The sequence below is a fragment of the Sylvia atricapilla genome, chromosome 1 (genome assembly GCF_009819655.1).
Source record: "Sylvia atricapilla isolate bSylAtr1 chromosome 1, bSylAtr1.pri, whole genome shotgun sequence".
Taxonomy (NCBI): domain Eukaryota; kingdom Metazoa; phylum Chordata; class Aves; order Passeriformes; family Sylviidae; genus Sylvia; species Sylvia atricapilla.
This window is the reverse complement of record NC_089140.1, coordinates 45,910,071-45,925,220: the sequence shown is the minus strand read 5'-3', so window position 1 is coordinate 45,925,220 and position 15,150 is coordinate 45,910,071. Positions and strand designations below refer to the sequence as shown.

The following is a 15,150-nucleotide window of genomic DNA, read 5'->3' as shown; positions in this document are numbered from 1 at the left end:
CAGAGAAACAAGCCAGTTTTGTACAATTAAACTCAGTTACTTACCAGCCATTAGCAAACAAATAATGCACATGGAGAAAGCAACCACCATAATAATTGGCAACTGAGGAAAGAGAAACAAAAGAATCATTTGATACAGCAGTACATATGTTACTTAATTTCCTTTAAGATGGGTTGTAATGTAAAGCTATTTACTTGCTTTACTTCTTAATTCACCTGCATTCAGGTACAAATAAAAGTTTGGGTGGTTCCAAAATTTGGAAGACTGTGTTCAGTAACTATGTTTAGAATTGAAATACACCTCCTGTGAGGTTGAGGTTTATGCTTTGTTTTTTTTAAAAAAATAAATACACCAGTTAAACCCATTATGTTACCAAATCCCAAAACCAAGGGGAGGGGTGAAAAAAAAAAAAAAAACAACACCCAAAAAGTGGGGGTTTTGTGTTACAGTCTATGCTTCTGCATGAAGTGTGAGAAAAGAACGCCACAAGATTCTTCTGCAGAAGGAAACACCTATTCATAGTGACTAGTAGAATTTTCCCCCTTCCACTTGGTGAAATTCAAAAAAAGCAAGCAGCAGTTTTTCCAATACCTCAAGGACACTCCATTTTCTATCAAGGGAACAGTCTGGATTTAATCCTATAAACAGGTGCCATAGAAACATGACCAGATTACAGGGATGCTTCATGACTAACAGACAAGTTGTACTCAGGCATAATGAAGCCAGTGGCTGTGTTTCTCTTATCACAAATAAAGGCCCCATACTCACAGCTAAGAATTTCCAATCTTTCTTGACATGTAAAGGACTAGCAGGCTCTACTTCATCCACTGAATAATTTCCAAGAAAAAGATCAATTGCATCCTGGAAGAGAAAGGGAGGGCAAGAGTTAGAATGCATAGCAATGTTTATCAAATACACTCCTCCATGGTTAAAAGCTTAACTTACTTGTCTAAATCCATCAGAAAAGTTGTTTTTGTAGTAACGTATTAATGAGTTCCAGCCATCCATTATTAAACCCCACTGAGTTCTCTTCCCAGTTCTGCAAAAAGAAATTGTGAAAAATATTTAAAATAGATGTATAAAGCCAGCACTATAATTTCAGATTTACATTCTGTCATTATACAGATGTGTACTGCAATAAATGAACACCTGCACAGGAAAACATTTATCCAGTGCTGCCTCTGCATTATTACTGCACATACTTGCAATAAAACTAGAAAATAAAAGGACACTTATTTCCATCAGACAATAGAAGCGTGCATCTTCATGGCACACTGCCTTGATTTCATTTCCAGATAGCCTTTCATATCAACACCGCAAAGAATCTGGAGATTTTAGTCCAGCTTTTTACCAACTGAACCGTTGCAAAAAACTCATTTATAGCCTCAGCCCCAGATGAATAACCTTCTCAGATATAAAGACATGAAAATCCCAAACATGCTCAAGAACCCAGAAGTCCCTTACAAGAAAGGCTGACTTGCCTTGTGTAATCGGTCTTTAAGGCACCAGTTCCAGCATATTGTTTGGCACAAGCATTAGCATTATCAGCCCATGCTGTGAATATGAAAACAGTAAGAAATATTAAGGAAGTTATATACTCTCTTCAGAGAAAAAGTCATTGTTTGAACTCTATAAACAGCCTACCATTTTTGTAGATTTTCTCAAAGTCTGCCTGCTCTTCAATTCTCTGTCCCACATGCAGAACACCCAGTCTCTGGAATAAAAAGCACATTAAGGCTTGCTAGGAGTTCAACAGAAAAATTAGGATTTGCTTTCAGAAAAAGCTGTGTTTATCAAACTTGAGTCTAGTCAATGCAGTTCAAGTAAGTAGTACAGTAACTCCACTATGCAAACTCTTACTGGAGCATTCAAATTACATTTCCATTCCAAATGGAAAACCTCTTTCAGCTCATCAAAGAGTAAAACCTTTACCTGAAGCTGGGCCTGGAGAGATCTGCGTGCTAACAAGCTCTGGATGACGTTAGTCCGATCCAGGCAGTCCATGCAGTTACTGCGGAACGTCCCTTCCTGCTGAGTCACAGTTTTACCCTCCGAGTCAACTAGAAAGTAACTGACACATACAATACATGCATTTAGAGATAGAAATCCATATAAACCACGTGTTTTCACAAGTAAATATCCTAGCAACCAGAACACAACTGTCCTGAGCATTTCATGAGTGCTCAGCCATGTCTTCCAACTTTGATGCCTCCCTGAGTTGTTGCCATGTTGAAAAACAGCATCGGTGGATGAACACTGAGCAATCTCAGGGCAGTATTCACTCTTACAATTCAGAAAGTCAATCAGCAGTATTGACTTATATGCCACTGGGAAGAATAGCTTCTGGAGCAACATCAGGGATTTGTGTTTTTTTTTTTCCCAGTTATTTTAGTGTCCCAGCTCCACAAAAATGAAGAACATTAGCAGAGCCTAACAGCAGAAGCAACCAGATTTGTTTCTAAGTGGTCACCAGTTCATTCCAGTCATCAATGCATAGAAAGTAATTAAAGTTGTCAGGCATACTTCTTCCAGGAAGGTACTTGGATTTTTTAAGGGTGCTTGCAAAATATGGAAAAATCTGCTACTGTCACATGCCATTCTCTTCCATTATGTGAACGTGCGGGGGAACCACATAATCCCCCTTGCATACACTCATTATTACCTCAATCTTTCAAATCCACTAAACCAGGTGCTTCCAGTAGCTGATAACAAACAGTTCCTTTTAAATACTGAATTGCACACATGCATTCCAATGCTGAGCTGGTAGAACAAATATTCCAATCTCCTTATCAGCTAGATGTGTGAATGAGATAGAACTATGCCTGTCCTGTCATAGCACGGAACTTCCAGTTGTCTACAGGTTTACCAATTACAGTCTATAGATTAAGATAATCATAATAATATGTAATTATGAACTCTGGACTAGCATATAATCCACCGTTAGTGCAGAGCATTTTTATCAAGTCTAGAGTGGTGCAGTACTGTGATCAGAAGCCTTAGAAGCACATGAATTTGATTAACCTTGTGTTTTCCTTTTAAGAGCCATTTTCATCATTCTTGAACTAGTTTTGTTAAACCATGTTTCACATTGTTGAAGACCGAAGCAGACATGTGAAATCTTCCTTTTCCCCATAAGTTTTGCCTACAACTGCTATTAGGATAAGATAGTTTGTTATTTTCCAGATTAACTAGAAATGTCTATTCTTAAATGCTGCATCTCCTATAGCTGCTCTAAAAAATTTTAAAACTAACAAAAAACATCTCCACAAACCCATCTCACCTTTCTGACAGATCTTCCACAACTGGATTTAGCCTGAAGAAAACAAGAATGTTTACCTCCCTAGGGGTTGCAAAACTATTTTCTATGAAGATCAGAACTCAGACTTTACTATTCCTATGAACAGAAAATTACTATTTTCTGTAAATGTCAATATGTAATTACTATTTAAGCAATAGACATTACAGATTAAATAAAACAAAGAGCCAGCTTAATCTTGAACAAGATTCTTCAGTTTTGTATCTTGTTTTAGAGATGGCTTTTTTTTTTCTTCGTTTCAAGGAAATATGGTTATTTTCTATGCCCCAACTGACAGTAAACAAATTAAGGGATTCAGTATTAATTCTAAGAATAAAGGATCCTTGCTGTATAGGAAAAACCCACAATCTTATTTTTCCTTATTTGAGGTGCTCAAAGTCAATATATTCATTAGGTCTTTATGAGTTTTTAAGGCTTTTTTTTTTTTTTGTGGTGGACAGAGAATATTAACTATAATATGATTAATTTATTTCATTCCCATAGCCATCACTCCAGGCAAGAGACTTTATTAACAAGACTCTTACTCTAGTCCACACCTTGCCTCATTTTGTTTTGTCAGGATAGCCTATACCACTGCTAGTTCTATAATATTTCAGCTGATCTAAGCCTTAGTCACAAGGCTTCAGCAACAGGAAAGAAACAATCAGAAAAGCAGAACAAAGTAAACTATTTCCCTAGCAATCTACAGGTCTACAAGCAGCTATGACGAAAAACACACTTGTGGGACTAAAGATTTAAATAGATTTGGACACTTTGGGTATTTCTATATAACTAAAGAAAATGAGAATTTGTTTCCCTGTGGATTACTTATATTAGCAAGGGCTAACAACCAGTGCCAGTGCAAGGTTTGGAGCCACAAGTATGTGATTTAGAGAAAAAAAGTTACAGATGCCTGTGGAAGGAACACTCAGTGTTTTACACTATGTGGCAGAACAGTTTGCTGTCAACACCACCTGGAATTACTATGGATAAAAAAATATCATCTAAGGAGACCTTTCTTTTAAATAACTCCAGTTGTATGCACATTCATGTCTTTGTCTAACCTTTCAGCCAACCTTACAAAGGCAGCTCTTGTCACAACTCAGGGTCCCTGCAATTCTCAGGCCCACTTTATTGAGAGGTAACATGGGCTTTACATCTTTCCCCCCACCAGGTCTGCAAGGTCACATAGTGTCAACAAGACACCAGAGATACGGACACACTAATGTACACAAGTGCATCTTCTTCAGAGAAGATTACAGGTCTGTATTACTGTGCCTTAATGCAAGACAACAGAAACTACAAGGAAGAGGTTTAACATTTTAACAGTACAGAGGGGAAAGAGCCACAGAGCCCTACCTGAACTCATCTTGCTGGTCTGCCAGCTGATCCATCAAAATCTGAAGCCGATCCCACCTCATCCGACTGCACTCTTTATGGAAGTCAAATGCCACGTATCTGTTCAGAGACAGAAGCATTTTTTCAGATTACATATGTACTGCAGTGAAGGTTAGAGAAAACCTTACAGCAAAAGGCTGACCTATAAAACAGGTGAGGATTTATTTAGAGATCACTTTCAGCACAACTGCAGATTTTGTCAGTGCTCTCTAATCTTCCTGATGCTGCATCCTTACTGTGAATGGTGACACCATTTAAAATTCTTTACAAAATGCCTCTAGTCTGGGGAAGCACACATTAAGTTTCAAGTTCTATGTATGTTCCATTCTATGTTTGGCTAATTTTTTTCTTCAGAAAGTAGAGAAGGGATACAGATCTTACTTAATATATTTTTTTTTCCCACAAGGATTCTTTTGTTCTCTGTTCACTTTGAACTAGACACAGGTGCTGAAATCCAACATTTTTTGTTGGCATAATTCCCTTGATAACTCTAGAAACCTGAGACAGGTTCTGTTTAAGCAGCTAACTAACTGTCATAAGAAAATTAAGCAGCTACTGACAGGGAACAAAATTTTAACAGCCAGTTTCTGGCAAGAAGTGTTCTAAATGAGTGGTGCTTGATTAATTAAACATTTGTATGTGTACATTTGCTGTGAATTACAGGGCATTACATTCCTCCATTCAAGCATTCATAACTCAAAAGTTATTTGACAAGATTTCAGGACTATGCATGAAGAAAGATGGTCTATGCACAACAAAACAAAGAACTGAAGTCTTGAGTTTGACTCTGGCAGGTAAATACCATGAAAAACAATTAAGAAAGTGGATTTTGATAGCAACAGTAAAATAGGGCTGCCAAACACCACTTTTGAACATATACAGGAGATCACCAAAATGCATCTTCACATAATTTCACATCATGTTTTCCACCAGACAGCTTTATAACAAATCAGGACAGAATGAAAAAACACGGCACAGTAATTTCAAGGATAAGGTAGAGGGGCAAATACCTGTGTGCACTGCATGCAAACCCTCCCTCCTCCAGAAGTCAACAAAAGCAAGCACAGACAGGTTGTAAAACTGTGTATTGCACTCTGTATTCCCACAAAGAGATGGAATTTCTCATAATCCAAGCGCATTCTCCACACTTGGCCCATTGTTACACTGAACTCCAGGATTTAAATTACTTGTTCCCCTTACTGTTCCACGCTGTTTTGCTCAGGCTCAGCACTCCCTCACTAAGTTAGCAAGGTAACCAAGCCCTTTTGCCAGAAGCTAGTTCTACGGGGCATAATTTTCTTTTTCTTAAAATAGAGAAGACTTCCACTGCATACTATGACTCCAATACTGGCATTATCATGGCCTCTGAATTTCCTTCTTTATTCTGCCTGTATCTTCTTAGCAAGTTACTTCATAAACATAAAATGCAAACAAATCACAGGGCTGTAAAGGCCCTCAAAGAGCTGCCCAATCTGTGGGTCTCAGAGGCAATGCTTAAAGTGTAACAAAATGTATCACTTCATGTCACATGTACCTGACCATTCCATTTGCCATGCTGTTCACCATTTTTGAAAAGGTTTGCTCAAGAGGCTTCTCTGAGCCTTTTTGGTTAACCTAGGAAGAGGGAAAACAGAGACAGAACTACTCAAAAGCCTGCTTAAAAGAACAACAACTTTTGCAGGAAGTGAAGGAAGTGAAGGCATACCAAGTTGACAATCATTTGCTTTCCATAGCTAATTATCTGTGAGTCAAAATGTCTTTGGAAGCCATCCATCTAGAAGAGAAAGGAAATATGTTGACAGATGTACTCTACTATTAAGATCTGTGCTTTACAAGAAGCTTTCATTATAATATTTTTGATGATTCTTATAACTGTTTGATGTTCTCTATTGTGCCAATACATTCCAATACATTCCTGCTTTCCTCCTCCCAGTCCATTCAATTCTCCTCATTAAACATGCTACAGATAAGGAGTATTGTACAGCTACTAAAACTGCTGCAAACTGGATCCAAAGAGAAACTACTCCCACTGATGTCTGCATTTTTATGGCCTTTGAATTCATTATAAAAAGTACAAGGTTTCTTGCTATTACTTTTAAAAAGTAATGCTCAATCCAGTATTGCTGATTTTTATTCTGATTACAGTTTTCAACCCTATCACACAAACATGAGCCCAGTAACATGTTAAAACCCCAAGACACAAACACTCACATACATGATTTACTGACTTGCTGATCTGTGGCTTTGGTTTATACTTGAGGTTTGGTCTTTGAGACCAGAAAAAAGGTATAGATCCACGGGTCTGCAAAAGAGTGGAAACGGTTTTAAACAGCAAAATTCAGAAAACCAACTTGACATTTAAAAATAAAGCAGACAGGTTTGTTTTGTTAAACTAACTCAGACTGTTTAGTTTTATTTGCACATCTCATATACAATCTATATTTAAAAGCATAGAGAGATAGTTATGTATCTGTGTTCCCTACTACGACTTTACCTGAACAAATGATGCTTTGCTCCCCTTGTAATGCACAATTTGTTCTGTCTCAACAAAGTTAGCAGCGTGTCCTTCCGAATCAATACCTGTGTAGGAAAAAGACTGTTAGCCAGCTCAGCCTGCCTGCAGAACAGTGACAGTACATCAGCAAAGGCTTCCTTCCCCTCCCTTTAAAGTCCTTACAGGAAGCACAGAGCTGCCTGACAATGTAAAAGTAAATGCACCTTGGGTAAAAATTTAACGTAATCTGCACCGAATTTAAGCAGAACTGTGCTTCTTCCAGTTAACACACACTGGTAATTCTAGCACTAGAAAATATAATTTAATACGAAATAAAATACCAGTGCTCTGACAGCAAAACATTCACAATCCTGTAACAACGGTACTGCAGAAACAGACTAATTTCTTCAAAAGCAACATGTATATTGGGACTAAGAAGAGAGAAAGTAATCTAAATTAATTTCCCTGTTTGCTTTTTAACTTGAAACAATTAGAGAACACTACTCAGGGCTCCCCTGCCAGCACCAGTGATGCTCTTAGCTGGATTTACTGCAAGACCAAAAGGGCTATTTACATATTTGCATTTAGCACCAATGAAAACAGCTATGTGATAAAAATCACTACAAAACTTTTGCAGTTATGTCTTAAAGACAAGAACAAGAGTCAGTTTTAATAAGCACTACAACATTCAGTTTTCTTCAGTTCCTAATATTTTCTTTAGAGGCAGAACCTCAAGGCAAACTAAACAATGTTTTTTTGCAAGCCGTTATCTTATAGGTAACTTACATGTGCAGATGGAATACATAGTATTATTAAAATAAATGAGTTTTTTCTTTTACCTCTTACATAGTAGCGCACGCCAGCCCTGAAACAGCTTCTTCTGGAAATAAGCAGCCAGTCAAAACACTTGCCATTAATAGAACAAGAGTGCATAGTGATAACTGATGAACAACACTCAGGAAAAACGCCAATGTTTCATTAGGTTATTTTTATACATCAACAGGTGGGAAACATCAAGGAACCAAGAGACTACAGTCAAATAAATCTGTAAACATATGTCACCCCAACAACAGTTGAACATTAAACTCGAGAGACAATAACAATATTAGGATCAATACGCACATTGCAAAACAACATTCTATGGCGATGTCACTGATGAAGAAACATTAAAACTGCAGTAACTTCGAGAAAATGTGATTCTAAAGAAGTTAGTTTTTAATTGGGACCATAAGACTCAGAAGAAAGAATTCAGCTCATCCATAATTTTATTAGACCACATTAACAGTTTCTTGTCCCTCTTGCTTCTAAAAGTTAACAACTACTTCAAAAAATACATCAGATTTTTTTCTAGGCTTTTAGAAGACTAAGTATCTTGTTGTACCAGTAGGTGCAGCATACATCATATCTACAAATGCCAGAAGTAACAGTAAAATAGACTGGCTTTCAAATCCATGCAAAGAAAAAGAATGAACACACACAAAGACTTCAGTGTGAGCTTCTCAGACAAGAATGGTTTCCTGCCTGGGCTACATAACCAAAGTGCCAAATGCAGCTGGGACTAACCAATAAACAGGGACAATGACAATTAATTTCAGCTTTAGTCTTGTTTTGGGCTACTTTTAGTGGCACTTATTTGGACTGCTGTAAGCTATCAAGTCTAATAGAGACCAGCACTCACGAAAAATTTCTCCAGGTAGATTCACCAGCTTGCACACTTTGCCCCTAAAAACTGAAACCCATCACTTTAAAGGAAGCAGAAGATCAAAATGGTCAATTTTTCTATCAGTGTGCTGCAGTCTTCTCCTCTTCGAGGAATCTAGATACTTCATCTCAAGTAAAACTTAAGTTCAGTATCTGTGATTCCAATGGAACATGAAGCAGCTGTGTCACACATGAGCACCTCAGCTATGTTAAAGAACACACTGATTTCACACGAGTCATCTTGATTTCTGTTTGTATTTATGCCAATACTGTTTGTAAACGACCCCCAGAAATATAATACTAATTGGCCTCTTCCAGAACGTTCTCACAATTCATGAATTAAGGCTGATAAATACCATTCCTGTTTTCCTGGAAAATTATTGCCAGATCCTCCACCTTTTAATTCAACATTTGTACAGCCAACAGTCTCCTGCAAGAACGGTTACCTCTAACCTTAGCTGCTCAGCAATTCTCAGCCTATTTTCTGCTGGTAATCTGTCCTCACTTAAAATGACAACTTGCTATTAGTAACTTGTACATATACAGGTAAGGACAAGGCAGAATTTACTGTTCTTCAGAAGGGCTTTGGTTTGGAGCAGCAAGAGAAATAATAAACCTAGTTTAGGGCTTCAGGTGCTCAAAATTTCAACGATCCAAATCCATTATTTCTCATCACTGCAAGACTAGAAGTCCAGTACACATAATTGAAAAACTATATTTGGTTTTATACTGGAGGGGGAAGGATCTTAGATATTATTGAAATATCTACTAGTGGCACTGTTACAGTTCTGCTGAGGGGTCTTCCTAGCATTTTTACCACTAGAAATCCCCTTTCTTCAAATTCCTGAGTTCTCCAAGGCTTTGCAGTAATTCTAATTTAACCAAACATTACTTATGCTAATTATTTATACAGTGAAAAAAATGGATTGAGGCAGGCATTAATTGCAGTCTGTCAGTTAATTGCAATTTATCCAGAACCAGCATGATAAGGATTGGAGTGTTTTGATGGTTCCCTTTTGCTATCTTTCCTTTGTCTCTCTGCCTACTGCTACAACATTTTCCATTTAATGAAGTCACAGGAAATGACTAGAGATCTGCCAGCTGCTGACAGCCCTACCAGATCAACTGATTCCATCTGGAAACCATGCCCTGCACACACCTGAGAGGCCTTTGCAATGGAGGAGCAAAGCAGAACATGGCATGAGTTGCTCCATCCGATCTTGACAGTCCTTTTCATGCTGTCAGTTTGGGAGCAACTACCTGGGACCTACTGTTGATCACACACTGCCTCTAGATAGCATTCAGCTTCCTTGCAGCATTCATTCCTTCTCAAAAATAAACTAATGACTGATTTGCTAAAGGCTGTTTCCCAAAGCATTGGTGCAGGAAAAGCAGTTGCTCAGGAAAAGCATTCCAGGAGCCTTCAGCAAAACTTATCCTTTTATTCATCAACACCCTTAAGCACTCCTTCAAGTCAAAACTGTTCTCCCTTATTTTGTATCTAAAGCAAATGCATCCTTATAGCAAGATAAAAAAGTACTAAAGCTGATGGAAGAGCATTTGCCGTATTAATCTTAACTTTCCCACTGAAAGACAGTTATGCAAACCATGACTGTAAAATTAAATTCATTAGGCTTTCAAAGCAGAATATTCAAGGGTGTTAACACACGAGTGGGCTATCAAACAATATGAAACACCCATATATGAGCAGACTATAACTTATTTCCGACAAGGTGCTCTATGTTATAATTGCCAGCGTAACAACAGAGCAGCCTCAGCAGCAGCCATTTTGCTACTGGACTACCCATATCCAGCACTCAGTTTTACAATACAAAAGGATACATCCATGCATCACTGGCGTAGCAAACCTATGGATCTGAAACACACAAACATATTAAAAGTATTAAACACTAGTACCAAGAAAGGTAAGTGAGTGATTATGCTTTGCTTTAGGATTTTATGATAGTTCTACATACTTTATATCATTTACTTTTTGTTTAGGGTGAAACATTCCTTTCTGAGAAAAGAAGTTCAGTGAAAACAGCAACATATGTAATCCTTATCAGCGGGAGGAAAGAAGTGAAAGTCTAATCCTAACTGAGCAGCCTTGACAAAAAGCAATCTGCTTTGTCCTCCCTAAACATAGCATTTGGTCTCCTACAAACGTGCCAGATATAAAGCAATACTTGCTGAAAATCTTTTCACATGGTGTGTTTGCTTTACCTCCATAGCAGGACAGATGCAGAAATAGTAGTTACAGAAGCCTTCAGTAAGATGTATTTTTATGTGATTAATACTCAAAATGCCTGTTCCAGGGTTTTTCCTATCCTGCCATTCCTGAATAACTTAATCTTTCAAGAAAACTTTAAAGTTCAATACTAGAAGTCAGAAATCCCATGCTTCATTACCTGAAACTGTTCCTGCATCACGCCACCTGTAATCAACGTAAGGGAAAGTATAGCCTAAAAAATATCAGTTCTCCCTTTTCAGCTTCTTTGTTTTGTCCTCTAGGTCTGTTTTCACTAGCCAGCCACACTTGGCTTTCCTTTGCTGTTTCTACCACAGCTTCTCTCTCATTTCCCAGGCTTTATTTGCATAGCACTATGCAAACTTTACACCCAGTCATATGCCCCTGAAATATGCACAACAGCCCTTCTTTAATTCATATCTTCAGATTCCAGAAGCAGTACACAATCCAGCCTTTTGGAACAGCGCTGTCTAATGTAACAGCACATCTCCACAGGTTACCGAGGCAGAAATAGAAGCAGTGCGTCACTTGCTTTGATAAATGCAAAGTACTGATGGAGAAAGGAGGCTGCTGTAGTGCAGGTGATCCAAGGAGTTAAACAGACAGAGGATGTCTCTGGTATGAAGGAGCTTAGACAGTCTGGTCATTAAGGTGCCACAGCTGTGGCTCATGGTCAAGCACTTGTATTTGCTAGACTAAGTGAACTCAAAGGTTACACTGTGTTAGTCTTCTCTTGAAATAAACTAGAAGAATCTAAACTGTCAGTCTTACTCTTAATTACCAGCTTTATGACCTATTCACTAGGAAAACGGAATTTTAACTGCCCTCATGGAGAATGATGTGACAGTCTCAGGAAAAAAAGTGATGAACTGGACCTTGCCTATACTCAAAGATAAGTAACTAACTTAACTTCAAAATTCTTGAGAAGCATACACTGTGCAGTGTAACTTCCCCCTTGGTTTGTGTGAGCAGCTATCTTCACAGCACAGTATCTTCAAATACAGACATTTTCAAAAAATTAGCTTTCTAGAAGTACTACTGAGGACACTGAAAAAGTTGGAAGTTTGAAAGCAGAAGACTCACTGTGCTAAACTAGATGATGATTAGCCACGTTATACTAGATTCTGGCTGTCTGAAAGAGACAGAATCACAAAAAGCTGTTGCATACTTACAGTAAAAGTATATTTGTTCTCTATTAGTCTAACCATTATTAGGTGTTTACCTCTGGTTGAGCAATAAATTCTCTCAGAAGGTGCCCATTCCATACAAACCGCGGATCTGCCTGCAGCAAGAAAAAAGCCAACGTGCTTTTAGATACAGTCAGTTCTGTTTAATTCAACATAAAGGCAGTATCCTAGCACCCGTGTGTCATGTAAGTTACAGGAACAGGTACAAATGGAGACAAAGTTCCCTTCTTTCATTAGTAGCCTTCATATCCTCAACTGGAAATCTAAATAAAGATTAGAGAGAGCGATTCTTTTAACTACTCTTAAGGATGTTGCCTGACATTTCTAAACCATTAGCAACTGAGCTGCAGAACATTATGCATTGGTGCCCCCATGCTGGCGTTGTTTCCTTCTGCCAGCACTGCTAAAAAACAAACACAAATATCAAACAAAAACACCCACAACTCCAAACACAGACCAGGCTTCTCTTGCAGAGGCAAACTGGAGATGCTTAAAATTGCCACCATCCTTTTCATAAGCCATTACACTGCAGCCATGGGCATATGAAATTACACTGCAATAATTGTAACCATCCGAGATCTGAACTTGAAACTGATGCTTTTTTACTGTACTTTGCCTTTCAAACAACCTTCTGAAGTGACACAATTTTAAGGCAAACCAATCCTTCTGTGTCCGTGCTCTCACTGGCAAGAGCACTGCCAGAGCAGCATTTGATGACGCAAAACAATCCTCGAATGTAAACAGTTTTTCCAATATTAAAAAACTAAACCAAATCAAAAAGCCATCAATATAGACACAAGAGAATTTTAAGGTCAAATTGCATTCAGCTGTTGTCTTTAAGACAAAAGCAGCATAGTGAATTCATGCTTCACACAAAGACTTGGAATACTTTTGAGAGAATACAACATCCCAAGACTGACAGCCATAAAACCTGCAGTTCCAAGTTATCCTGGAAAAGAATATGAACACAAGTACAATTTATTCCACTTTTGAACTCCTTCTCCCCATTCCAGGTCAAAGGAATTACTTGGCTTCTCTCGAGTTTTCTGCTTAGGTTCTTCTTCTTGTAATTAGAAGTGTTCAATATTATAGGCAAAATTTAATTTTGGATTTTTCAAAATTCATTTAGAGAGTACTTTAGGAACTACTTCCAACTGCTGATCTGGAAGTGTGACATCAGATCAGAACAGATCCCTAGAACGTTGTGCTGCTCACAAGCTATGAGACCTGCATGGAGCAGCACATTCAGACACAGCCCCTGACAGCTTGGATAAAACACGAGCATCATTTAAACATCATCTGCATCAAACTGACAATTTGCAAGACACAGACACGAAGCAAACTCAAATCCTCACCCTCTCTAGAAGGCTCATCTCCTGGAACTCTGGGCTTGTGTTGGCCAGCCGCTGCAGGGTGTGTGTTAGGTCGTAGGTTGTTGAGAAGTAAAATCCGTCCACGCTCAAGACATGGTTAAGCATTGATAAAAATACTTTATTGTCCTGCAACTGTTGAGATGAGGAAAGAACACAAGAGTTGTCATATATGACTATCATAGTATTTTACTCTTGAAAGCTATCACTACTTTTTGAAGTGATGAGATGAATTTTGCTAGTGCTCTAGCAATACATGACATCATCCAGAGATTACCACACAAGAAGGAAAGCATGAGAGTGCAATTCTGATACCAGTTCACTGATAACTTGCAGCTAGCACACTGCAACCAAATTCTGCAAGAACAGTGGAGAGCAGAGAACAGTATTCCTGTGAGGTAAATAGTTACTGATATTAAATGAATTCTAACAACTTCCAAGCAAAAGGGAAGCTGTTAGTTTCCCTGAAAACGATTCAATAAAAACAAAACAAAACAAAACAAAAAAAAACCCCAAAAAATCCCAAACAAAAAAACAACAAAAACCAAACACAAACCTGAAACAACAAGATAGCAAGACAGAAGAATAGTTATAATCTATGTTCTGGTTCAAGTTCTGATTAACTTCATTCCTATCCTGAAAAAGGATCATATTCCCTTCCAGCTCCATTGGTTAGACACCCTGACCTGCTTTTTATCAATCCACTACACATCTGTCTTAAAAAAAATCTTCCACCTATCCCTCCCTCAAAAAATTAGAAATCAATTCTTCCCTGCTAGGTAACTATGTAATTGGATAATTCCATAAAGAAAGCAAGACAGATAAGATGACAGCAATGCAGTTAATTGTAGAGGCTGTCAGACGAGAAAACCTGTGAGAAAGACTTAACAGAAGCATTAGGAAGGGTGTACCATCTTATTAGAAGCAAAAATGGACATCCATAAACTGCAGATGATATTCTAAGATGCACCAGTGAGTTTATCATCATCCTGACTACCATGATTTTATATACATTTATACACAAATATTACAGCCATTCTAGTAACATGAACAAATCAGAAAAAAGGTACTGTTCAAAGAGCTTCTTTAAAATAATTCATAGGTTTAACAAATTAGGCCCTGTGGCAATGAGCATTAGCATTAACATAAAATTCCTCCACACTCCCCTAATCAATGTACCTACCTGAATATCAGTTAAGTGCAGCATGGTCTTTTTGTAGGAGAGGATGTCAAAGTCTGTCGCTTTCCAGATTGCATGACTGAAAATCTCACCTACTTTTTTCTTTTTTGTTATTACAATAAGATACGTGCCTGTAAATCAGACAGAACAAAGTTAAAACAAACAAACAAAAACCCAAAAAAACCACAAAAAACCAAAAAAAACCAACCCAAACAAACAAACCAAAAAACTGCATGTATTAAGAAAAGCAGCCTATACCCATATCAGAGAACTGAAA

General features: G+C 37.9%; 1 protein-coding gene across 2 annotated transcripts in view; it reads right to left on the bottom strand.

Annotated features, from left to right (window-relative positions):
- The window catches only part of SACM1L (SAC1 like phosphatidylinositide phosphatase), a 30,326-nt gene that overhangs the window by 2,730 nt on the left and 12,446 nt on the right, over positions 1-15,150 (bottom strand). The window contains exons 4-20 of one of the 2 annotated variants that reach the window (XR_010743839.1): positions 14,877-15,004; positions 13,679-13,828; positions 12,359-12,418; positions 10,731-10,764; positions 8,027-8,128; positions 7,188-7,273; positions 6,909-6,995; positions 6,399-6,467; positions 6,228-6,307; positions 4,655-4,753; positions 1,933-2,071; positions 1,645-1,714; positions 1,482-1,554; positions 946-1,039; positions 769-861; positions 592-638; positions 45-102 (exon numbers count right to left, since the gene is read on the bottom strand). Coding sequence is in view for 1 of the 2 variants with exons in the window: in XM_066321542.1 (XP_066177639.1) it covers positions 45-102; positions 769-861; positions 946-1,039; positions 1,482-1,554; positions 1,645-1,714; positions 1,933-2,071; positions 4,655-4,753; positions 6,228-6,307; positions 6,399-6,467; positions 6,909-6,995; positions 7,188-7,273; positions 8,027-8,128; positions 10,731-10,764; positions 12,359-12,418; positions 13,679-13,828; positions 14,877-15,004 (1,422 nt within the window). In the remaining variant the exon portion in view is untranslated. The remainder of the gene's footprint in view (positions 1-44; positions 103-591; positions 639-768; positions 862-945; positions 1,040-1,481; positions 1,555-1,644; positions 1,715-1,932; positions 2,072-4,654; positions 4,754-6,227; positions 6,308-6,398; positions 6,468-6,908; positions 6,996-7,187; positions 7,274-8,026; positions 8,129-10,730; positions 10,765-12,358; positions 12,419-13,678; positions 13,829-14,876; positions 15,005-15,150) is intronic. The other variant, XM_066321542.1, reaches the window with a different exon arrangement.